Source organism: Mustela nigripes, chromosome 2 (genome assembly GCF_022355385.1).
Source record: "Mustela nigripes isolate SB6536 chromosome 2, MUSNIG.SB6536, whole genome shotgun sequence".
In the NCBI taxonomy this organism is placed as follows: Eukaryota; Metazoa; Chordata; class Mammalia; order Carnivora; family Mustelidae; genus Mustela; species Mustela nigripes.
In genome coordinates, this window is record NC_081558.1 from 217106531 (window position 1) to 217130278 (window position 23748).

Below are 23748 nucleotides of genomic sequence, written 5' to 3' on the forward strand. Positions count from 1 at the left end.
GGGTGGGGGCGGGGGCGCGGGCGCGGGCGGGGGCGGGGGCGCGGGGGCGCGGGAGCCTGGGAGCCACGTGGGCCGCGCGCGGGGCCTGCGGGGGAGCCCGCCCCCGCCCGGTTTCCTGCCCCGCGAGCCCCTGGCGCCGCGCCCCCGCCCCGCCCGCGCCCCGGAGCCGGCGGCGCCCCCGGACCCCAGACCCCGCCTGCGCCGCCGCCCGCCGTCTGCGCTCGCGGAGCGGCCTCCTGCCCTCCCGGGTGGCGGTCGGGGTCGGGCGGCGGCGGACCGGGCACTCGGACGCGGCCCCGCGAGCGGCGGCCGTCAGCAGCGCAGGCGGGGACCCACCCGCCGCCCGAGTCCGAAGCGCCGGCGGTCGCCCCAGCCCGGCGGGTGGAGCCCCCCGCGGGCTCCGCTCCTGGGGCTGAAGCCCGGGAGCCCCCGCCGCGCGGTCGCGCCTCCGTCGGGGCGCCCGGTGCCCTCGTCTGCCGCGCGCCCTGCCGTCTGCGCGACTGAAGTTCCCCTGCGGAGTGGAGGCGGGACGCGGACAGGGCACGAGCCCCCGCGCGTCAAGCGGAACGACGTGTCCGCAGGAGACCACGCCGTGTCCGGCGCCCCCGCGGGCCCAGGGGCCCTGGATCCGGATGCTCGGGGTGTCTGCTGATCCGCGAAACGGCCGTTACGGGGTACCTAGAGCCCCAGGCCGGGGGGGGGGCTGTGCTTCCCGGTGGAGCGCCGAGCGAAGGCCCGCGCAGTGTGGCCCTGACCGTTGGGGGCGCGTGGCCTGAGTGTCGCTGGTGCCGCTGCAGGTGGGTTCACGCACGACGAGCTGCTGAAGGTCTGGAAGGGACTGTTTTACTGCATGTGGATGCAGGACAAGCCGCTCCTCCAGGTGAGTGTGCGGAGGGGGCAGCCGCGGGAGCCCCGGCCTCCCTGCCGGACAGAGGGGCCGTGGCTGACCCTGCGGGCAGAGGGGCCGTGGCTGACCCTCTTTCCAGCGCAGCCAAAGGCACTGAGGGTTACAGCTTTGACACTTTGCGGTCAGAGGGCGGGGGCCCATGGTTCGAGTGTAGGTGGTGCTGCTGAGGGACACGGAGGGACAGAACCCAAGTCTGCTGAGAAAAGGATTTCTCCTGCAAGGTTTTTTTTTTTTTTTTTTTTTAAATTTTCTAAAAACTAGAGTATTTCTAGGTTCACAACGAAATTGAGAGGAAGGTACAGAAAGCTCTTGTACAGCCCTTTCGTCCACACGTGCACAGCACCCCGCCCCCCGAGCCGTGCATCCGTTATAGCTGATGAACCTGCCTGGCACAGACCGACCCCCAGAGTCCATAGTGGGTGTGTGGGGTCACCCTGACTGTGTGCGTTCTGTGGGTTGAACTGCTGTGTGCTGTCACGCACCCGCTGGGACACAATCTTACACAAGGCTGTGTCACTGCCCAAGATGCCAGCTTTCTTCTTCTTCTTTTTCTTCTTCTTCTTCTTTTTTTTTTTTTAAGATTTAGGGAGCGTGTGTGCATTGGGACGGGGCCAGGGGTAGGGGAGAGAGAGAGAGAATCCCAGTCCGACTGTGCGCAGCGTACAACCTGTTGCAGGGCTCAGTCTCACGACCCTGAGACCATGACCTGAGCCAAATCAGAGAGTCAGACACCCAGCGTCCTGAGCCACCCAGGTGCCTTTTTGAAAGTGTGTTCTCAGAATGAATTGTTTACTTTTTCGAAATCACCTGGGTGGTGAGGGTACTTTTATTTTATTTTTGTAAAGATTTTATTTATTTATTTGACAGAGAGAGATCACAAGCAGGCAGAGAAGCAGGAGGGGGGGCAGGCTCCCCGCTGAGCAGAGAGCCCCGATGTAGGACCCCATCCCAGGACCCTAAGTCCCTGACCTGAGCCGAACGCAGAGGCTTAACCCCGTCCAGGGTGGCGCCCCGGGACGGTACTTCTGAAGCGCAGAGTCCTGTGCTGTACTCTGTGTGCACTAAAAGGTGGCTCTGGGGTGGTCTTTTTAGTGCCCTAAGGGATACTCTGCACAGCAACGCAGTGACATTGACAAAGGCAGGTGGCGAGTAGTTTCTAGGGGTCCAGTTTCTTCCGGCTGTTCAGGTGGCCCCATCTCTCCTGGGCCCTCCTTCGACTGGCTCTCCCTTGAGCTATGGCTCGAGGCCTTGGTCGTGGGGGCAGCAGCTGCCCGTGGTTGTGGGGAGCCACTGTCTGCTCCGGCTATGGAAGGAGGCCTCTCGCAACAGTGCAGCTTGCAGACCTGAGGCACATGGTGTTGCGAGGCTGGCGGGAGCTGTTTCTCGTGTGCGTGAGTGCAGGGGCGGGGAGCATGGAGGGAGCGCAGGTGTCTGTCTGTTCCTGCTGCTGCTTGTGAGACCACGCGTCCTCGGGGTCAGAGAGTGCTGCTCTTCTCTCATGTGTGTGTGTCTGCTGTTCTCTACCCAGGAGGAACTAGGGAGGACCATCTCCCAGCTCCTGCATGCCTTTCAGACGACAGAGGCACGTGAGTACCCTGGCCCCAGGGAGACCCTTTGGGAGGGGCAGAGCTGCCCAGAGTTGGCTACCAGACATGGAATGCTTGCGTTCTAAGGCGAGGGGCAAGCAGAGGTCCATTTCCTGGCTGGCATCACTGGCGCTGACCAGCAGAACCCTGTTCCACGTGTCTGGCCGCATCGAGTTGTTTATCTCGCGTGGACCCAGCTCGAGGCTGAAGGGCCGGGATCTAGTTTTTAAAATGCAGGTGGACATCTCGTGCAGTGTTGTCGAGTTGCTGGACCGAGTCATCTGGTGGCGGCGTTCCCTGTGAACGCTTCCCTGACCCCTCTGTGTTTTTGTCCTGCCCGAGATTCGTAGCCCTCAGCCCTGCTGTCTGCCCGCTGTTGTCCCTTGGGCATCTGTAGGCATCTTGATATCGGACTCTGGTCCAGTTGAATTAAGCTTCGTGGGGTGGAGCCCGGGCACCTCCCTCTGACGCTTAGGGTGGGGGGCAGCCGGGGGAGCCCACGCCTCTGGCATAGATGGCTGTGGCTGTTGCCGGTGGGGCCCGCAGTTAGGCCTGGTTTAGTTACGGTTAGTACGCAGAGTAGTTGCAGTGAGAGACAGTGATAGGGTCTCAGTTGGGGGGTGCGTCGCTGGCATCTTGAGTTGTCAGTGGGGGTCCGTCTGCCGTAGCGTTCCCCTTGTGAGAGCCTGCGGAAGAGTTTCTGTGCTCAGCAAACGGCCGGCACAAACCGATGACGCGCTAGCAGTTGAGTGGGTCCTGGACTCACTGCCCGTGATCGCACCGTCTGACCAGCCCTTTGCTGTTGGAGAAACTTGTTACGGATCAAAGAGGCTCCGTTTCATTCCCGAGGTCAAGGCGCGGGCAGGCGCCGTCTTCTCCGGCGTCGTGGCTTGTTCCTGTGTGCGTGTCTGTGTCCCCGTCTCTTCTTAGAAGGACACCAGTCACGGTGTCAGGTCCACACTGGTGACCTCATTTTATCTTAATTCACCTTTTTGAAAACTTTATTTTGAAATAAAGTCTTATTTGAGGACCTGGGGTTGGGGCTTTGACATGAATTTGGGGGACACAGGTTAGCCTGGAGCACCGTGTGTCTGACCTCCTGTTATCAGGAGCGTTTGTGCCTGATCGAGTGCCCAGTGTGGGGGTCTGGCAGGGGTCCCAGCCGAGCCAGGAGGGGGAAGAACTGGCCCGTGGGCGTCAGGCAGGGTCCCCCACCCCATGTAGGGGAAGAGCTGACCCATGGGGGTCAGGCGGGGTCTGAGCAGCAGCTGCTTATGCCGCTGGCTGTGCCGGCTCCACGCCCGTTCTCCAGGGGCGCCGAGGTGGAGGGCGGAGCTGGGCTTGGCTTTTCTTTCTGGGGTTCCCCCAGCCCCGTCTCTAAGCCTCTAAGTTTGTAGCGGCTCTTCTGAGTGCGACAGACCGGACTGAGGACCCCGAGGCTGGCCCCTGGGACGTCCTGAGCAGCTTTCTCCGCGCTCTCCCCTCGCTTCCTAGGGCGACTTCCACGCCCCCCGTGATTCTCTCTGGCCTTTTGTCCTTCAGAGCACCTGTTCCTGCGGACGTTCTGGCAGACCATGAACCGCGAGTGGACGGGCATCGACAGACTGCGCCTGGACAAGTTCTACATGGTGAGGGGCTGTGCTCCGCTGCTGGGCCCCGGGGAACCGGCGGGGCCGGGGGAGCTGGGGCATAGCCCCGAGTGCTGCGGCCTCTGGGCCTCTCCTGCCGTGGCTGGGCGGCCCTCCTGGGGACTGACCCTTACGTCTCATGGCCTGCGAGGGGAGCGCAGGCCGTGGCGGGCGCGCAGGGCTTGGGTTGCCCGGCATGTGCCCCATCTCCGAGGGTAGGTGAGCAGGCAGAGAGCTCAGGACTTCAGCGGCACAGGTTCGGGTTCAGAGGAGGGTCCAAGCTGCCCACCTGGGGAGGACCGGGGCTGCAGGCTTGCCCCCTGCTGGAGCAGCCACGAGCCCGTGTGTGCCAGCAGACCTGCCGGGAGCTCGTGCCCCAGCCATAGGCCCTCATCTTGTGGGCGCACTGGTGGGAAGGTGCTTTCTGCTGGGCAGGGATGGTTGGCAGAGCCGTTGCGTGCAGAATCCCCTTTGCTTTCTGCCGCCGCACTCCGCCGCACTCCTGAGAGTTCAGGGGACTGTGTCGCCCTCAGATATTCGGAGACTCCAGATCCCCACCCGCATTTGAACGGCACCCTGTTCCCGCAGCGTGTTCACTGGGGCTCGCTGTCTGCGAGCAGGTGGCCCAGCGGGCCGTGGGCTGGGCCTCACCGGGGATGGTGCCTTTGGGGCCGCAGTTACTTGCGACCTGCCACTGGGCCGGCTCCCCGCCCAGATGTGGCCCGCGGTTCCGTGGACACTGTGTGTCTCAGATGTCGGGTGAGCACCAGCTAGTGGGTGAGGCGTGGAGCTCTGGAGGGGAGGGATGTTGAAGCCTCTGGGGCCGGGGGCAGGGGCCGGGCTGGGCACGGCCACATAGTGTGGGTTTACAGACGTAGGAGTCTCTGTGAGGTGCCGTTGCTGTGTGCGTGAGAGGATGGCTTTTGTTGTTGGGGGGCCTGTGGGACCGCACCCGCCAGCACAGCCTGCTGGAGAGGCCAAGCATCCGGCGGCTGCAGGTACTGGGAGTGGTGTCACCGGGGTCCCCCGTGTCCCGGGGCACATCTGACAGCCAGGAAACCCATCCCCACATGCGTCCTCTGTCCCTTTACACTCGCGGGCCCCGCTGTGTGCACAGCTTCCCATCTGGACGGAAGGAAAACTGGCTGGAGAAGCCGTGAGCCGTGGTCAAGGGGCAGTGGGCCATCATGGGGCAAGGGTCAGGATTTGTCGTATAGGGTGAGCTTTGAAAGGGGCGAGTTTCGCCTCTGGGGATGAGAGAGGAAGCAGACATGTTCGTTGTCTCTTGGGGAGAGAAGTCCATCAGAAAGCTCAGGGGAGCCTTTCCCCAGGACCTCAGCCTCCTTGGGGGACAGGCTCTTTGTTCCCTATTTGCACTCCTGAGTTGACGACTGTTGCACTTGTCTTTCATTTGTGACCGCGGTTGCTCCCCGAAGTGTCTGCTGTGAGCCCCGAGTCCTGGTGCTCTTGGAAGGCGGGTGCACCCCAGCCCGGGGGCAGTGACCCTTCTCTGGACTTGGTGTCCCCTCTGCCAACAGCTCTTGGGGGCCTGCCGTGCGCTCGGGGCCACAGAGATGACCGGGAGCCTGGGGGGCTCTGGGGAGGTCGGGCTGCGCGCTACTAACGAGGGTCTCCGTTCACACCACAGCTCATGCGGATGGTCCTGAACGAGTCCTTGAAGGCCCTGAAGATGCGCGGGTGGGAAGAAAGGTTGGTACCCGCGGCCCGACCCGAGCGCGGCCTCTTCTCGCCGGCGACCGTGTCTTGGCGCTGGGGGCCGGGGGCTGGGCTCACGCGCTTCTCCCTCAGTCCCTCGTTGAGGAGAGGTCCGTGTTCGCGTTAACGGGGACCCGATGGTGCTTGAAGTGAAGGCATTTTCAGAATTACAGTTTTGTGTGTATGTTTACAGAAATGAACGTTTTCAGCCTTGACGGTAAGTTCTGTGAATCCCAACTGAGTTTTCTTGTTATTACGGTTTTGTTTTTCAGTATATAAGTGTTTTTCGTGTAGAGCTGAGGTACTCTTTTTTGTTATAGTTGGTTTTTTTTTTTTGGTGTAACGTGGCGTATTCTGCTCCGTCGCCAGTGGCATGTGCCTTGGTTCTAGAAACATGTTGTTTGGACTTGTCTCTTTTGACAGAGGTGCTTGTGGGGGGGTAGCCTGTGTCCCCCAGACCATGAGGCTTGTGTTTTTGGCCAGCCTTGGCCTTCCCCTGGCCTCGGGCCGGCAGGGCTGTGCTGAGCCCGAGCTCTTCCCCTACCCTCCGGGGAGCCCGCTGGTGCAGGGCCAGCTGAGCCGGGGCTCCCCGTGGTGGCGGCCGGCCTCTCCGCGTCTGGGAGGTGGCCTGAGAGCCGCCGCACCAAATGGGTTTTTGAGTTCATGTTTTGAAGTTTTTTTAATTTATTTTATTTACTTATTTTTTTAAGATTTTACTTATTCATTTGACAGAGATCACAAGCAGGCAGAGAGGCAGGCAGAGAGAGAGGGGGGAAGCAGGATCCCCACTGAGCAGAGAGCCCGATGTGGGGCTCAATCCCAGGACCCCGGGATCATGACCCGAGCAGAAGGCAGAGGCTTTAACCCACTGAGCCACCGAGGTGCCCCTTTAATTAATTTAAAGCTTCATCTTTTTCGTTTTTTTTCTCATCATGAGAGTGACACGTTCCCAGTAGAAGGAACTCAGAAAACTTCGTAAGACGTCGAGGGAGGGCGCGAGCCCCCACGGACAGAGATCTCAGGGACGCGCCGTGCTCCGTGTGGCATCGGCGTCGGGGCAGACCGCTCGCAGGCTGCTGTGGTTTCCCTGAAGACACGCCAGCGCCCCTCGTGTCCGTGCCCGCTGCGTGCTCTTGCCGGGGGTCAAGGGGAGACAGACTTGGGAACGGCATGTTTGGAGTGGCTTTGTCATGAGGCCGGTGCGCTCGGCCAGTTTGTGTCCAGTCCGTGGACAGGAGCGCCCGTGCCGGCCCAGGGGCTCCGGGAGAGCAGGGTGACCTACTTGCCCCTGGTCCGCTTTTTCCTGTGTGGAACAGATCAGCAGGAGCAGCCTGTAGTTCCCTGAGGTCTTCGGAGTTTAGAATTACTATGAATGACTTTTTCGGGCAAGGGTGCCCCTGCTGGTGCCGGATTTTCACCCTTTCATTCCTGTGAGGTGCCAAGCCCCGGGGGTCTCACTGTCTCAGGATGTAGGATTCGGTCCCTACGGGTGGCTCGTGCATGAGCAGAATCAGAAGCCGAGGGATGTTTTATTTCTGTTAACTCTTTCGGTTCTTAAGAGTAGTTTTGTTCTCACTGCTGGTAGGAGGTGCAGAGTGAGCCTTTGGGAGAGCCCGAGAGTCTCTGGTGGGCCCTTCAAAGCAGGTGTCTGTTCCCATAGCCTGTCCCTGTTCCCACACAGCCGGCTAGCCCTGCTTGGCTGGTAGCGTTTGCTAGTGTCACTGGCCTGGGAGGGGGGCGCCCCTTTCCTGAGCCGCAGACGGCATCCTCTCTTCTGTTCCGGGGTGGTGAAGCCCCAGCGCTGTCCTGTGTGTGCCCCACTCAGGGCTTGTTACACACCACTGTGCTCTCCGGTTCAGGTGTGTTATTCAGCGTCCCCCGGCATGTAGATCAGCAAAGACTGGTCGCCAGAGCTCTCTGACCTGGGAGCCCTAGGCCTCTGAGACCACGGACACCAGTGTGCTCGGGGACAGCAGATGCGGCTGGCAGACGTGGCCGGCCCGGGGCCACATACCCTGCCCTGGGACTGGGAACGCAGCTCTGTGCCTCGCCTTTCCTCTGCCCCGGTGTGCCCTCCTGGGCAGTTCCCGTGAGGATAGGGTGATGCAAGATGCCGTGGTGTAGTCTCTTGTCACACCAGGCCTTTGCCCTTACACTTGGGGTCCGTGCACAGAAGGGAAGGCGTGTGTGACCGTGTGTGACGTGTACACACCTGGCCCTTAGAGCGGAGGCATGGTCTCGCCACACTTGTGCTGCCAGCGGTGGTCCTGAGTCCGTGGTTAGGAGTCCTTTGTGCTGGAACGCACCCAGGTCACCAGGCCACCTCCCGTGGAGGTGGGGAAGCTGGCGAGCCGGGAGGCGGGGCGCTGGCCCGGGATGGCATCGCTGTGCGGGCTCCTCGCCGGCGGGGTCGCCTGCCGCACTGGCCGCTTTCCGTCCTCAGGCAGATCGAGCAGCTGCTGGAGCTGCTGACGACGGAGATCCTGCACCCCGACAGCCAGGCCCCCAGCGGGGTGAAGAGCCACTTCCTGGAGATCTTCCTGGAGGAGCTGAGCAAAGTGGGCGCCGCTGAGGTGAGGCAGTGGGCCGCCGGCGGTGCCGACCCCTTCTCCGGCTCCCACCCAAGGGACCGAGGCAGCCGCCCCTTCCTTTCTCCATAGCTGACGGCGGACCAGAACCTCAAGTTCGTTGAGCCCTTCTGCACCATCGCTGCTCGCACTCAGGAGTGAGTGGTGGGGGGCCTCCTCCGGCCTGGGTCCTCTTTCCCCCGGCTTCTCAGGGTGCCCGTCTGTGGGGAGTCGCTGTTCCCTCCTGGGGAGAGAGGCGGGGTCACCGGAGGGGCCGCAGCGGGGGTGGGGACGGGTGGGGACAGGTGCCCAGCCTGACCGGCCGGCCCGGCGCCTGCTGGCCCCCAGCTCCCTGGTTTTGCACAACATCACTCGGGGCATCTTCGAAGCGATCGTGGAACAGGCCCCGTTTGCCATCGAGGACCTTCTGGACGAGCTGGACGCGCAGGAGGGGGAGGAGGGGACGTCGGAGGACGAGGGGACGTCGGAGGACGAGGAGCGCGAGCGGGATGCGCCGTCCGTGCAGCCAGGTGAGGGGTCCGCGCAGCTGCGGTGACGGTGCTTGCGGGGGTCCCGTGGCCGAGCCCCCCAGCCCTGTTCTCAGGACGCCGTCCTGACTCCCGGCTGGCCTCTGGCCTACTGTCCCCCCCGCCCACCTCTGCCCCACTCACCCCTCCTCTCCGGTGCCCGCCCTCCACCAGGCCCACCTGGACTCCCCGTGTCCACCCTGTCCCTGTCTCCCTTGCTGGGTTTCTCCACAAGGGGTCTTGCTTTCTGACGTAAACCGTTTCCCGTTCCTGGCCTTTTCTCCCCGCTGGGTGTCGGCTCTCCCGGGCCAGGGACTTCTGTTGGCCACAGCTGCGTCCCCAGTGCTGGGAGCGACCCCGGCACAGAGGAGGAGTCCGCCTGACGGGGGTTGGGGGGCACGAGGGAGCGGTGGGTCTGGGAAACATGCCACGGGGGGTGCGCTGCAGGCCTTCGGGTCAGGGCCCGGCGCCCGCTGCTGTTGACAGTCTCGATGCTAACGTGGCTCCTTGTGGGACGTGGGCTCATCCCAGGTGGCCCGTGGCTGTAGGGGTGCATCGGCGCGCCAGTTTCGGGACTTCTCCCTGCCACCTGCTTTTTTTTTTGGCGGTAAAATACGCATCATGGACAACTTTTTTTTTTTTTAAGACACGTTTGTTCAGCCTCGTGATCAGCCTGTTGGTTAGCGATCAGCGCGGGCGGGACAGGAAAAGCCCACGTTAGTCTTCTGTGGGAACGCGCTGTGCTGTCTGCAGAACAGAACCCAACGCTCTGATGTGCTCTTAGTCACAAATCAGTCCTCGAGGCGTTTGCTCTCGCTCTAGAACGTGTCCTCTTCGCCACAGCTTGGCCCTGCCACCACGGGGCGTGGCTGAGGGCCCAGGTCTCTTGGACGCCGTGGCTTGCCTGGCTTCCTCCTGTGGCTTCCCCCGTGGGCCCCTCTCTGTGGCTCCCCCCGCTCCCGTGGCGCACCTGGCTCTGCTCTCCTGCTCAGCTCTGTGTCCTGGCGGCGATGAGAACCTTCTGCTGCAGCAGCCACCTTGGTTCCGTGGTTTGGCACAGGACTGGCCTCTGCCACCACGGGCCAGAGCCCCTGCCTCCAGAATTCCCTCCTCCTGGGTCCAGAGTTCGGAGATGGTTGCAACTGCCCGAGTCCTGCCACCTCTGCCCGCCACGGAGTCCCTCCCGTCCTCACCAGCTCCGTTCGTTCCTGCCTCGTGGCCGCCGCCTCACCCCTAGGAATGCCCTCCCTGGCCATGGTTGTCCTTCCCACCAGGCCACCTCCGTGGCCACCACCGAGGTTTCCAGAACCACTTCGAGCTCTGACTGGAGGAGGCCGTTGCCGTCTCTGGCTGAGACGGGGCTCTCGTTCTTCACGGCCATGTATTTCTGAGGGACAGGCCTGTCTGCCGAGTCCCTGTCATCAGATGGTGCCAGAGCCGGGCTCCCTTCTTTTTTTTTTTTTTAAAGATTTTATTTATTTATTTGACAGACAGATTATAAGTAGGCAGAGAGAGAGAGAGAGGAGGAAGCAGGCCCCCTGCCCAGCAGAGAGCCCGATGCGGGGCTCGATGCCAGGACCCTGAGATCATGACCTGAGCCGAAGGTAGAGGCCTAAGCCACTGAGCCACCCAGGCGCCCCTCGGGCTCCCTTCTTGCCTTCGGCTCGGTCCCGTCTGTCCGTCAGTTTTCCACAGCGTTCGAGAGCTCTTCGCCGCTGCTCTCCCGTGACTTGAGACGCCCCGTCAGAAATCTTTGTCATGGTGAGACAGGCGCCAGGTCTTTGAGAGTCTTCTCTTGAGACTGCTGTCTTTGGTTCCGTGTCTTCCGTCCTCCTCCTGTGGCCTTGGGGACAGGGCTGTATCCCCCTCCTGTAGCCGCGTAGGTGGCAAACCCCAAGCCTCTGGGGCACTCGGTGCTCGGGTCTCTGACCCCCCTGGTCCACTCTGACCCCCCCGTGCTCGGGATAGCTCTGACTCCCAGGGCTGGTTCGAGAGCTCAGACTTCTCACCAGCTGCGGCAGCGGTCCGGGCTCTGGGAGACTCTGACTTGGGGCAGGGCGCGGGGCCTTGACCGAGCTTTCCCTGGGGTTGTCCCTGGGCGGGAGAGGTACTGATCGTGTTGAGCGTTTACTGCATTCACAGGCTCGTGCGGCCACCACCGCCGTTCACCTCCAGAACTTTCCAGCTTTCCATACTGAAACCCAATTCCCCGCAACAACTCGTCCCCAAGCGCCTGGACCCACCTTCGCCTCCCTGTCCCTGTGGGTCTGACTGGCCTGGGTCCCTCCCGTGAGTGGGTCGCATGCTGTTTGTGCTGTGGCTGGCTCATCTCACCGACCACGGTGTCCTTGAGGTCCATCCCTGTCACAGCATGGGCCAGTTTGTTTTCTCCTTCTGGGGTCGGGTACTGTCCCACCACGTGTGAGGCTGCGTCGTGCTTATCCGCGTGATCATCAGGGCCCCGTGGTTGCTGCCGTGTCTTGGCTCTGGGGAGTAACGCAGTGAGCACGGGCGAGTACGTGTCTCTTGGGGACCTGGCTTCCGGTTCTTGGGGGCCAGTACCCACATGTAGGCTTGCGCAGTCACGTGTAATTCTGAACATTCTTGAGGCCCCTCCCACTGTGCTGGTCCCACCGCAGCACGCGGGAGGTCCAGAGGTCTAGCGGCCTGTCGCGTTGCCAGGAGCCACCCCCGTGGGTGGGAGGGGGTATCTCCCTGAGGTTCCCGCCGACCGGAGATGTGGAGTGTCTTCACGTGTCCGTCGGCTGTCTGTGCATCTTTCTGGAGACCTGTGCGCTCGAGTCCTTTGCTTTCAGGGGGTCGTGTGCTGCGGAGCGCTGGGAACTCGTGCCTTCTGGCCGCTCCAGCCCTGTCCGTCCGGGACTCACAAGTAGCTCCCCGCTTTCTGCAGGCGGCCTTCTGCATCACGGCTGTTGGTGCGCGGAGCGTGAACTTCCATCACGTTCGGCTGGTCTGTTGTCCTGCCCCGTGGGTCTTCAGTGCCCAGTCTAAGAGCTCATTGGCGCGGCCAGTCTCATGAAGGTCTTGATTTGTGCTTTTTCTTCTTCTTTTCTTTTTTTTTTATAAGACTTTATTTGTGTCAGAGTGAGGGAAGGGACAGAAAGAGAGGGAGAAGCAGGCTCCCCGCTGAGCAGAGAGCCCGATGCAGGACTCGATCCCAGGACCCTGAGATCATGACCTGCGCTGAAGGCAGAGGCTTAACCCACTGAGCCACCCAGGTGCCCCTGCTCTGTGTTTTGTTATTTGTTTTTTAGTTTTTTTAATTTGTTAGAGTGAGAGAGAGAGCGCGCGCTCGTGCACAGTCCGGTAGAACAGCAGCAGAGGCAGAGGGAGAAGCAGGCTCCCCATGGAGCAAGGAGCTGCTGCGGGACTCGACCCCAGGACACTGGGATCATGACCTGAGCTGAAGGCAGACGCTCCACTGACTGAGCCACCCAGGCGCCCCTGCTCTGTGTTTTTTTAAGAGAGCGTTACTGAGTTCTCACACAGAGGTCTTGTGTTTCCTTCCGGTTGAACTTGTACTTGGGTGAAGGACCAGTTTCTTTCCCTTCCCTGTGGCCTTCTGGTTTTCCCAGCACCATTTTTTGAAGAAGTTGGCCTTCCCCCAGTGAACATTCCGGAACCCTTACAGAGTTTGGCCCTATGGAGTTAAGGGTTTCTTTCTCCAGCCCTGCTGGAGTGTTTCTAGGTGACTCTGTGCACCCCCGCCCCCGTGCCCCCGGTGTCCCTGGCATTTCATCCCGCCATCCTGTGCGTCTTGCCTGTCCTGTTCCTCGGCCTGAGTCACCCTGACAGGCAGATCTAGGAGCCTGCTGGCGGGCCCACAGTGCCTGTGGCCCCGCCGTCCTCACTCTCTGTCACACTTGCCCGCCTGTGGTCCGCTCCGTTCTGTAGGCCGTGGCGCAGAGCCCTCAATGATCAGAAACACGGTCTCTGTGGCCCCTTGATCCGGCCTGCCCGGTGCTAGACCTGCCCCCCCTTCTTCCTTGGTTCTGGAATTTCTCACCCTACAGCGGCTTCGTGAGACATCCACGGGTCATCCCTGCTAATTTCACCGTGAGGACGATGGCTCTGGCCGCCTGCCCGGGGATGTCTCCTCCAGGGGCTCCTCGCCCTCTTCGAGGCTGCCCAGCTGACAGCTGTGCCTCTGCCCAGGTCGTGCGCCCCGGCACACGGGCTCGTGGTTCCTGGTGTTTGAGCCGGTGCTGTGCACGCTGGGCCGCATCCTTGAGTTCATGAGGGCCCTTTTGTTCCAGGCTCCCCCCGTGGGGCTGCACTCCCTGGCAGGAGCGACGAGCCGCCGGGAGGTGGTGAGGACGCCGTGGGCCCCGTCCTCCAGGTGGGTGCTTGGGCTTGCGGGGGCAGGCGCACCAGCCCCTCCCATGCAGCAGCCGGGAGGCCTTGAAACCGGGGCGGGGGTGGCCGATGGGGCTTGGGCTGCGCTGCTGCTCCGCGGCTCCGGGTGTGCTCTCTGCTGGCCTCGTGCGGTGCAAGGCAGAGGAGACAGCATTGCCGGGAGTTCGCCTTGGGTCCCGCTCGGGGTCAGAGCCCAGCAGGAGCAGAAGACTTGCTGGGAAGCTGTGAATGTTGGTCACTTGTTAAATTAGTGAGAACGAAGTGTACTGGCTTAAATGACATCTGTCAAAATGAGCGTGACGTGTCTTCTTTCTGCCTGCTTTGACGTGGCTGCCGGAGGGCGTAGTCACAGAGGCTGCCCAGCCCGGGTGGTCCTCTCGCAGGGTGGCGGCGGCCCCAGGGGCACATTCGCTGCCTCGTGTCGCACACAGCGTTTGCGTGTGCAGAGAGGATTCGGGGAGGGAAGGATGCCTGTGTGTGTCCTTGGGACCCCTCGGAGGATCTGCACCTGGTCCGCACCTGGTTCTGGGCCGTGGACCGGGAGGTGACCGGCGTCTGTCTCTGTGCTGCAGTTTGACTACGAGGCCGTGGCTGGCAGACTGTTCGCGGTGGCCAGTGAGCAGAGCACCCCTTCCCAGAACCGGAAGCGCCTCTACAAAGTGATCCGGAAGTAAGTTGCCCTGAAGGGGCAGGTGACGCCCGCCCCTTCCCTTTGGAGTTGCTCTTGCTCCGCCCCACGCGCCTCCGCCCCACCCCCTCGGTGCCTCCATCCCACCCTCAGAGCCCAGATGGAGGGGCGGTGGTTGAGGGTGGCCCCCGGGGCAGCCAGCGGGAGGGCCGCGTCCCAGCTGGTGTGGAAGCTGCGACCCCGGTGAGCACCCGTCTCTCTTTTCAGGTTGCAGGACCTCGCCGAAGGTGAGCATATCAGGCCGAGATCCTGGCCTGGAGGCCCGTCCTCGTCTTGGGCGCACTGCCTCCCGTGGTCGCCCACCCCGCGGCCCACCCCAGGCGGGGCTCTCTCTTCGGGAGAGGGTCCTGGGGGCTCTGCGGCTCGTCCTTGCCCCTCTCGGTGGCTCTTGGTCTGGGTGTGTCAGAATCCCCAGGAGGCCTGAAGCCCAGTGCTGGTCCCTAGGGCAGAGGCCCGAGAACCTGTGTGTCCCGTGAGTTCTGTGGCCTGTCCTGTGGCTGGTCGGCGGTGCCGTGGACGTGGCCCTCCCGCTGTGAGAGGTTTTAGACACAGAGCAGCACTGGGGGCGGTGGTTGATGGTGTGAGCTTTCACGGCCGCCACCGTGGCTCTGCCCTCGAGGTTTTCCTGTCCTTGTCTCGTGTCCTCCGTCCCTCTGTCCCCACAAGGTCCTTGGAGCTCAGGTTCGGTGTTTGCCGGTAACATTTTCACGCGACGGTGTGCGTGAATACTGTGTACGTGTGGTGGGGTTCCCACGCACAGACCCCGTCGACGCAGAGAGCATCGCCATGGGCCCCTCTCAGCCGTAGCCTTTTAGGGAATGGAGGACGAGGAAGCGTGAGGGCTCCGGGACCTGGCTCTGGCTGGCGGCCCACCTGCTACACGGTCTGGAGCCGCTGGCGGCTGCGCGGGCCTGGGCACGGGGCCATGGGGCACGGAGTGCACGGCGGTGGTGCCCGTGTGGCTGTTCGCGGCCCTGACGTGCACACTGACAACACCCGACCTGCCTTAGCTTCCTGACGGCCTGCTTTGGTCTGTAGGCGTCTTCCCAGAGGATGACGTACCGGAGAAAGCCTACAGGAACCTGCGAGACGAGGAGCAGGAGAGGCGGACGAAGAAGCGGTTGCCCAAAGCCAGGTCACAGAACCACCCAGGTAGGACGGGCGGCGTCTGGCGCCGATGGGGCGTTGGTATTTGCGGGCTCCGCCTCGCTCTCCCCTCCCAGCCTGTCCGCAGGACTGTGGGTAACGCCCTGCCGGGGCTGCCCTGCGCGCACTGCCCCACGGGGCCACATTGCTGAGCAGATGGGCTGTGTGCGCGGGACCAGCAGGGCCGGAAAGGGCTGCGGAAGGGACAGGTGTGGGCCCAGCCCTGGCCGAGAGCCCTCCTGTGTTTGCCCGCATGTGCTTAACGGTCTTGGTCTGGGGTCTGCCCTTGGCAGGGTCTCCTGACTTCACCCTGGTTCTCTTCCTGCCCGGGTCACCTCCGTCTGTGTTGGCTTACGCCTGGGCCCTCGCTCTGCTCACTGGCCTGTCCCGTGACTCTGTCGTGCACCAGGTTGGGTCCACTCGGTCCTGCGTTCGAGCCGGCCCACGCCCTCAGTCTCACCTTCGCAAGGCAGACTCATCTGTCAAGTCTGCCGGCCTGCTGGCTTTCCCGCGGGCTTGCCCGGGTCAGCCTGCCAGGTCGGGAGCCAGCACTGTCTCCCGTCTCTGCCTGATGGCCGTGGGACTTGACATCCACACTGGCAGGGACACTCTTGTTGGCGAGGGCGGGCCTGCTGCGGAGGCTGTCGGGTCCTCTTGCATGTCCTTTGTGTGGTCCTGGAGCTGGCGCCTGCAGTCAGAACGGAAGTGGGGGAACCAGGCCTTGACGGCGCCTCGTTCACGTGGCCTTGCTGTTTCAGGGAAAGGCAGGAAAGAGGACTCGTGTCCAGACCCGAGCTCCGGATCCAAGAGGAGGATGAGGCGGCGGCAGCGGCGGGGCTCGGGGGCTGAGCCCGTGGCGCCCCAGGAGCAGCGTGGGGGCCCAGGCGGGAGAGGGACTCGGAAGAAGAGGCGGCGGCTTCGGGCTGGGGCCAAAGTGAAGGGGGCCAGATGCCAGGAGCTACAGACCGAGCAGCGGCCTCTGCAGAGCCGGAAGTGACCCCAGCAGGCCCAGCCCACGCAGGGAGGTGCGGTCCCTTTGGCTTCTTGCGCTGAGTGGCGTTGGGGCACAGGACTGCAGGGCCCTGTTCCTGAGACGGAGGACACGGACTCCCACGGCTCTCTGACGTGCTGTGTTGGCAGGGGGTCGGGCTGCAGAGAGTGTGGACACCTTGCTGACCTTGGTCAGGCCAGGAAGCCCCCAGAGACCTACAACTGCTTGGCAGACCGCCCTCCCTAGGCCGGGGCCTGGCCGGACGTGGGAGTGTCCGTGAATAAAGTGCCGTGCGGCTCTTAGGAGCAGGTTGGCGGCCAGTGGTGTGACCAGACAGGTGCTGGTTCCCCAGTCGTGTTTGTATCTCGTGTCCATCGTGTGGGGGAAACCGTGTTTGCGTGTGTCAGAGTCCAGGAGGAGGCGGCGAGCGGTCGCTGTGGCTCTGTGGGCATTCTCTTCACAAACTGGTGTCCAGAGCCATCCATGAACCTGTTCCTTGTGTCAGCCTCATGGCTTGGGGTTGATGTGTCTGAGGTTGGGGGGCTGGGCATGGCTTGGGGTCGACGTGTCCAAGGCAGGGAGGTCGGCTTGTGGGACTGGGAGGCAGAGACCCCAGTGCGCAGCCCCACTGTGTCCCTCACAGCTCCCCTCAGCACCTCCAATCCTGTGTCAGCCCTGCTGTGGGTCCGGAGAGGGTACTGAGCGGAGCGCCGTGCAGAGCCCCAGTGTGAGCGCGGGCGGCAGTGCTGCGTGGGTTCCTGGGGACTTCTGCGTGGTGCCGCGGTGCGGTCAGGTCTGCGTGCGTGGCAGGTCGGTGCCGTCTGGGTCAGCTGGCCTGGTCAGTGCTGGGCTGAGCTGTGCGGTGAGCCCAGCAAAAGGCCCATCCAGGCCTCCGCTGAACCCCGGTTCCGAACGCCTTGCAGCTTGTTGGATGAGGGGCAGGCAGTTGGTGACCCCCTTTCTGTTAGTTGGGTGGACGGGGGCGGGGCTGCTGGGGCGGGCTGGGCGTGGGGGAGGCTTACTCATCTGGGGGGGGCAGTTCCCGTTCTCCAAAGTGACCGGCACGTGTAGCACAGTGGGGGGCCAAGCCCAGTACAGCGCCCAGGCAGGTGGCCTGGCAGACGCGGCTGAGCCCCCAGGTCCTCCCCCAACCCCATCTTTGCCGGTGGCGCCCCGGGCCAGGGGTCCTGCTGCCATTCCTGCCATTTCTTCGTGTGGCAGGGACAGGATGTTGTATTGTTCTCATGGTAATTTTTTGGTCAAAAACTTAAGGAAACAAGCGCACTAGAAATCCCCGAGAACACGGAAGTCCTGCCTGCTGTCCTCCGACCAGATGGCTTCCTGAGTGCTGGGTTCTAGGCCGTTCTCAGCCCACACTGTGGTCCTTGGCTCACCCGCTGGGCTGTGCGGACACCGTGACTGTGCACCAGCAGGCTGGGACGGCTTTGGGCCGCCCCGTGTCTGACCGGCAGTGTCCCCCGCCGGGTCATGCTCTCCTAGGGCAGAGCGCGGAAGCCTCGGGAGGAAATGGAGGGTGACCGCTAGTCCTCACCTGGGAGAGCCTGTGTCCAGGAGTGGACGTCGTGTATCTCCCCACGCGTTCTTTTTCTAAAACCTTTTTATTCAGCTGTCACTCACGTGCCTCAAGTCCCCGTGTCTCACGAATGCGTCTGTACTTCTCAGAATGGTCAGAGCCGCATAGCCAGCGCCAGAGTCTGTGTTCGAGCGTTTCGTGCTGGAAGAGATGGCTGTCCTCGAGTTGTCCTCCCCAGGGCTCGGCCCGACGCTAACCCACCTTGTGTCTGTGCACATGTCCCGATCCTGGACTGTCATGTAGCCGCACAGGTCTTGCGTGTGCAGCTTTGCTCACGTGGCACGCTTCCAGGGTTCACCTGTGTCCCTCGCACACGAAAGGGTTTCATTCCCCGTGTGGCTCTGTGATGCTTTGTTGTGTGGATACTCGGGCTCCCTCTGCCATCCGAAAGCCCCGTGCTCCTGTGAAAGCCTCCGTGAGCCCAGACGGCCTGTGGCAAAGGAGCAGGTACTGTTGGTTTTCATGGGAAATTCCAGACCCCGGAGCCCCTCTCGCCGGCTCTCTGATCCCAGGACGTGTTTGGCTAACGGACACACAAGTGTCGAGATCAGGCCCAGATGCTCAGGGACGCAGTTCAGTCCCGGTGACCGGAGGCTGTGATGCCGCGGGGGCTCCCCGGGCGGGGGGGTGCTGCAGTCGCTGCAAAGCCTCCACTGGAGCCTGTGCTCGCTTTCCCCCTTCGCCCCCAGAGCGGAAAGCTTCGGCGTGCAAGCACAGGAAGGCCGCTGTTCCGGGGGCGCCAAGTGGCGTAAGGCGAACTCGGACAGAGCGGGGCACCCGGACCGGGGGGCCCTTGCCCACCCCTCGGTCACGGCACGCGTGTGGGCTTCTGCGTGGACGTGCCTGCCCTCCTCGGTCACGTAACCCGGCGCGGAATGCAGGGCCTGGTGGCCAGTGACCACGGTACTTGACGGTCCCCAGCTCCGGGCGAGGGTTCCCTGTGCCGCCTACCCCGTGGGCCCTTGTCAGCACGGCGGCACAGCTGGCCCGAGCAGACTGGGACGGCCCAGGAGTGCCCTCTGCTCGTGGCTGTGGAGAGCTCGCAAGGCCCCCGCCGAGGGGACACAGCGCTGGGCCGTCCCACCATGCCCCGCCTGACCCCCGCGGATCTGGCCGACGGGCTCCAGGAGGCGACCGCTCAGGACACTGGTCAGCTGCTCTCCCCGTGTGATGTCGCGAGGGGACATCCAGTGTGAGCCTTCATGGAACTGCCTGTGAGACGGGAGAGGGACCTGCTGTGCTGAGAGTTTCAGTGCCTCTTTTCCCCCGAATAACCTAGAACTCAGAGCGGTTGTCAGTGTGGTGACCTTTATACCTAGACCATTCGGGAGTCCCGTGCTGACTCGATGTCCGGCAGTTGGAACGACTCGGTGCGTGTTCTGTGTCTCTCACCCATGGCACAGCCATCGAGTCAGAGCTAGCCTGGGCCCCTCCGTGCCGTCCAGCCCTCTGGTGTGTTGGGTGCCGCCCCCTGCGGCCCGGGGCCCCATGTGGGGCCGCCTGCATCCGGTCCTTGCCCTGTACCCCCTCGAACGAGGTCCTCGCACCTCTGCCTCCCACCCGGGACCTGGACGCCGGTGGGTCTCAGGCTGGTGATCTCACACGTCCCCACTGTGGGCCTCTGGTGGCTCCTTTGGTCTTGACGCAGGTGGCGCCCCTCAGCGGCAGTCCGGAGCGATGCTGGTCCTCTCTGTCCCCCCCGGGCCTCGGCTTCCCCGGACCCTGGCTCGGAGGGTTTTGGTGGACGTGGCCCCCTTCCCTTGGAGGTTGGCGGGGCCCATGCTGCGGGGCTCCCGAGCCCCAGGACCCAGTTTCTCACCCAGCTCCACTGGATCCTTGAGTGACTTGCGTCGCTGGCTGGTGGTTTCCTGTTTTATCTGTGGGTCGCAATCCGTCCCTGTGATTGGGTCTGTCGCGTGTCCCATTTGGACCGGTGGGGGACGGCGGGCTGGCTGCGCAGTGGGGGTGCCCGCTGGCCATCGCCTGTGCTGCAGTAGGAATCCTCCGCCCAGGACCAGCTGCCTCTCCAGGGGGCCGGAGGGCACGGCCCAGCCCTGCTCAGGAGGGGCTGGCGAGGGCAGGGGTCCCCTGGGATCTGTCTTGTTTTGTTCTGAAGCTGCTTTACCGGCGTGCCCGCTGGGCTGTCCTATGGCCTGTTTAAAGGACAGCAGTCAGGGCTTCTCTGGCTCTGTCGCCGCAGCCCGTTCAGACATTTTCGCTCATCCGCAGGGGAAGCCCCATGCTGGAGGCCTCCTTCAACTTGGGGAGAAAGCCTGTGGGAAGCTCTTGGATCGGCAGGAGCCCCCAGCGTGGGGTGGCCGTGGGTCACGGATCACGGGGCTATGAGTCGATCGTTCCTTTGAACCGCTGAAAGGTCTAGAACAAACACAGCTTTTGTTCGAAGTGACTCACATCCCAGTGACAAACGTCATTCACAGCTTTGTGGTCATTGGCCGCCCCGCATCAGGGTCTCTCCTGGACACGCTCTCTGGAGCTCAGCGGTTACCTTTGTGTTGGCACACACAGGCGGGACCGGGGCTTCCGTCCTGGTGCCCACAGACTGCCGTGGTCTCTTGGCTACCAGCCCCGGGTCACCGGAGTTCCAGCCTTGTTCTCGCCGTGGCTTGCTGAGGGTCAAGGACAGCACCGCCCTGAATCACCAGGGGCTTGTGTCAGCCCTGGGGTTCTCCGAGTCGGCGTCTCAGCAGACACCACTGCGACCTCTAAGTCCCTTCCTCTTTAGTTAGCCATGACCAGGAGGGAGTCAGGGCTGGGTGGGGTTGGGAGGCAGAATCGGGGGCACAGAGATGCCCAGGCCAACGAGAGGTCAGGGATATAGCAGAGGGGTCTTGCTGAGGGCCAGCGGGCGAGGAGGGGCTGGGGTGCGGGAGGCTCATGCAGGGGAGTACCCGGCGGGCCAGGGCAGCCTGCCCCAGGCCCTCTGGTAGTGGGATTGAGGGTGGACTTGGGGACAGTCCTACCAGCAGCCCCAGGTTGGGACGCTCTCCGACCCATGGCTTGGGTAGTGCCAGTCTCTTCACACACTGCCTTATTAACAAAATAGCCTCTTAATCACTAGGGGTCTGGCAGCAAAGGACTGTCCCCATTCCCAGCCCAGAAGTTCACCATGTGGTCGGCAGGGAACAGAGAAGCCCCAGCCACGGTGGACCGCTGTGTGGGCTGGAGAGGCGGATGCAGGGGCCTGTCCTGGGGCCCGTGCCCTGCGGAAGAAAGAGGAGGGCCCCAGGGGGCGTGCACGTTCTGTTCACCCGCCCCCATCCCGGGCCCAGCCCGCAGCCTGTGAGGGCCAGCTACATCCCTGATGGGAATGTTTCCTCAAATGACCTTTCTGCTGCTGAGAGAACGCGGCAGCCAGCCGACCCCAGCCGTGGGCAGGCTCGGAGACTCTGCTGAAAGGGGCCACTTGGCTTGTGAGTTGGGCTGAGTCTCTTTCCCAAACCGGATTTGGCTGGAGGAGCTGTGCCAGGCGGGGCCTTGTCTCGCGGCAGCCGCCGTTCCCCGGGCGCCCTGAGACTTCGCTCCAGAGCCCGGTCTCACGGCTCCCTGGCGGCTGCCATGGCACTTGCCTCTCCAGGGGGGCTTGTGTTGCCGGGAGCTGCCGGTCAGCGGACGTGTGCACACCGGGCTCGCACTGCAGGCGGCTCTGAGCCTGCGGCATTGCCGGTGGGCGCGGGCGCGAGGCCAACGCGCGGCTCGGCCGGTCTGTGCTCAGGAGCCCCCTCCTCACCTGCTGCGGTCCAAGGGCCGCCGTCCCGCCGCCCTCCATCCCGCCGCCCCGCCGCCCCGCCGTCCCAGCCCTCTGTCCTCTCTCCGCCCGTTTGCCTTCATCCTGTCCGGCGCCCGCCCTCGAGGGAGAGACAGAACCGGGGCAGGGCTCTCTGTAAAGTGACCGTTCCCGCATGTGTGACCCTGTGGTGTCCTCTCCACCGTGTCCTTGCCTATGGCGTGGTTCTCGGTGGAGTAGCCTTGTTTGCATGGAGCCCTCTGTGCTTGGGTGGGTGAAGGGCCCAGTCGCGTGGACTCTGGGGATGTCCCCGGGCCCCGACTCCCCCCACGTCCTCTCCCTCATACCCACACACCTGTCTGGGACCGGCCCCAGGGGGCGGGTGCAGTTCCCCGCTCTGCCTCTGGGGGCGCCCGTGGTCCTTGGATGGCATCTCCGGTCCCTCCCGGCCGGTGCGCAGGAGTGCTGGCCCACGTCTCCCTCTGGCCAGTGGTTAAAGCCCCATCTTGTTCTTTTTCTTGAACACAGGGTTGGACGCTGCAGCTGTGGGCATCTTGGCGCTGTCCCCGGTGCCCCGGGTGGGTGAGCAGGACTCTGGGTCTGTCCGACCGGGATGGTGCCTGCATCGTCCCCCAGCCCGGTCAGCCCAGCGGCCTGGCCGGCCCCACAAGTGATGCCAATGTGGGAGCAGCCACCCGGGCCCCTCCCTGCAGGTCCTCCACGCTCGTCCGTCCTGGAGCCTGCAGACCTCTCACTGCCAGTGCTGGGAAGCAGGCCCTGGGAAGATCGCGCATCCCTGCCCGGGGCGCTCCTGGCTGCCGCTGCCGACCTTGAAGGCAGAGCGTGGAGGCAGCCCTACACACTTGGCACATGGGCCTGGGAAATCTGTGGGGCCTGTGACTCCAGGGCTTGCGGCCCTTCCTACCTCTTGGAAGCTTCTAGATTCGTCAGGGCAGGGGCCGACAGTGCAGGCAAAGGAGAAGTGTGGCCCCCGGGGCCTGTTGGAAGCCAGGTTTGGGGGTGGTGGCGGCGGGTGCCCCTGCTCACGGACCCAGCGCTCTCCCATCTTGAGGGGGGTCAGTGGCAAAGGTGTCCTGGTTCCTTCTCAGGGGGGTCCCTGACTGCCGCGTCTGCCTGTGGGCCGGGGTAGGTGATCTCTGACCTCTCCACCCTGCACGGGGCTGTCCCCACTGCCACCGGCACCCCGTGTCTGGAGACCCAGGAGTGTGGGTGGAGCCCCAGGCTGAAGGCTGTGGGGGACCAGTCTGGCCTGCCCTCCTTTCCCGGGGTGGTGCAGTGGGGCTCCCGAACGTCAGGGTTTGCCCGTGTGTCCCAACCCCTGCTTCGGCCACTCATTGGCTCCGCTGGGGAGCCCGACGTGTTTGACAGGCCCCAGACAAGACGCAAGGAGAGGGGGTGGCGGTGTGGCCCGTGCACCCAGCCGGTGGGCACGCCCGGGTCCCTTTATAGTTTGAGGCGGGCCCTGGGTGGCCGTGCTGGGTTCTCGCCCACCACGGGGCCTGGCTCATGGGGGCACTGGGGATGCCTCCTCTCCTCTGTGCCTGTGCCCGCCTCACTTCGGAACCTGCGCGGTGGGGCTCTGGATGATGACATTCGGTTCTTTGCAGGGGCCTGCGCTCCCCGGCAGGGCCCCGGACCTTGGGGTGTCCTGAGCCCCCACAGCCTGGCTCGCTGTCCCTCCCCACGGTCCCCTCCCTCTTGTTTTTTTTCTCTCTTCTCTCTGCTTTTCTCGATAAATGCGCATTCAGTGCTGCTATGGGGGGGCTGGGACCGCACTGCCGGGGTCAGGGGTCAGGGCGCGGCCCGCGGGCTCCTGCTCCGTCTCCCGGGCTGAGTCGAGCTGGGGGCAGGGCTGCCGTCACAGGGGAGGTGTGGGGTCCCCGGCCCAGCCCACTGGCTGCTGGCAGAAGGCGGTTCTCGGCAGCTGGGGGCCTGAGGCCTCTGTTCTTGCTGGCCGTCGGCAGCTCCCGGCCGGTGCCTGCAGCCACTCGGAGCCGATCCACCCCTCCTTCCTCATCTCTGCACTCCAGCCTGCCTGATTAGGACAGGCCCACCCACTCTGGGGCCGACTGAGCACCTGCCGCCCACAGCCCCCATGTCCAGGCCGCCTCTGTCCCGAGTCTTACACTTCAGAGCTTGGCCCCGTCCCTTTCCTGCCCCTGGAAAATTCCCTGCTCTGGGAGGTTTGCCAGAATGAAAGGGATCGAAAACACTGGCATGTGGGGGGTGGGGGCGGTCGGATTGACTAAGCCGGA

General features: G+C 63.6%; 1 protein-coding gene across 2 annotated transcripts; it reads left to right on the plus strand.

Moving 5' to 3' along the window:
- The first annotated feature begins 584 nt into the window (after window positions 1-584).
- RRP1 (ribosomal RNA processing 1) lies at window positions 585-16467 on the plus strand. 2 transcript variants are annotated; one of them, XM_059392459.1, is made up of 13 exons: window positions 585-674; window positions 798-880; window positions 2436-2493; window positions 4036-4121; window positions 5770-5831; window positions 8281-8410; window positions 8498-8562; window positions 8753-8934; window positions 13209-13291; window positions 13881-13978; window positions 14204-14223; window positions 15035-15148; window positions 15901-16467. In XM_059392459.1, the coding sequence occupies exons 2-13, from the start codon at window positions 851-853 to the stop codon at window positions 16137-16139; spliced, it is 1167 nt and encodes a 388-aa protein (XP_059248442.1). In that variant the 5' UTR covers window positions 585-674; window positions 798-850; the 3' UTR covers window positions 16140-16467. The 2 variants fall into 2 exon arrangements, with proteins under 2 accessions (XP_059248442.1, XP_059248443.1); XM_059392460.1 differs by lacking the exon at window positions 585-674 and adding an exon at window positions 1180-1326 and having other exon boundaries at window positions 794-880.
- Window positions 16468-23748: the final 7281 nt, after the last annotated feature.

Coding starts and splice junctions, on each gene's coding strand:
- RRP1 (XM_059392459.1), top strand. CDS start 851: ATGTGGATGCAGGACAAGCCGCTCCTCCAG. Junction 4,122..5,769: donor GCCTGGACAAGTTCTACATG/GTGAGGGGCTGT, acceptor TTCACACCACAG/CTCATGCGGATGGTCCTGAA. Junction 5,832..8,280: donor ATGCGCGGGTGGGAAGAAAG/GTTGGTACCCGC, acceptor TTCCGTCCTCAG/GCAGATCGAGCAGCTGCTGG.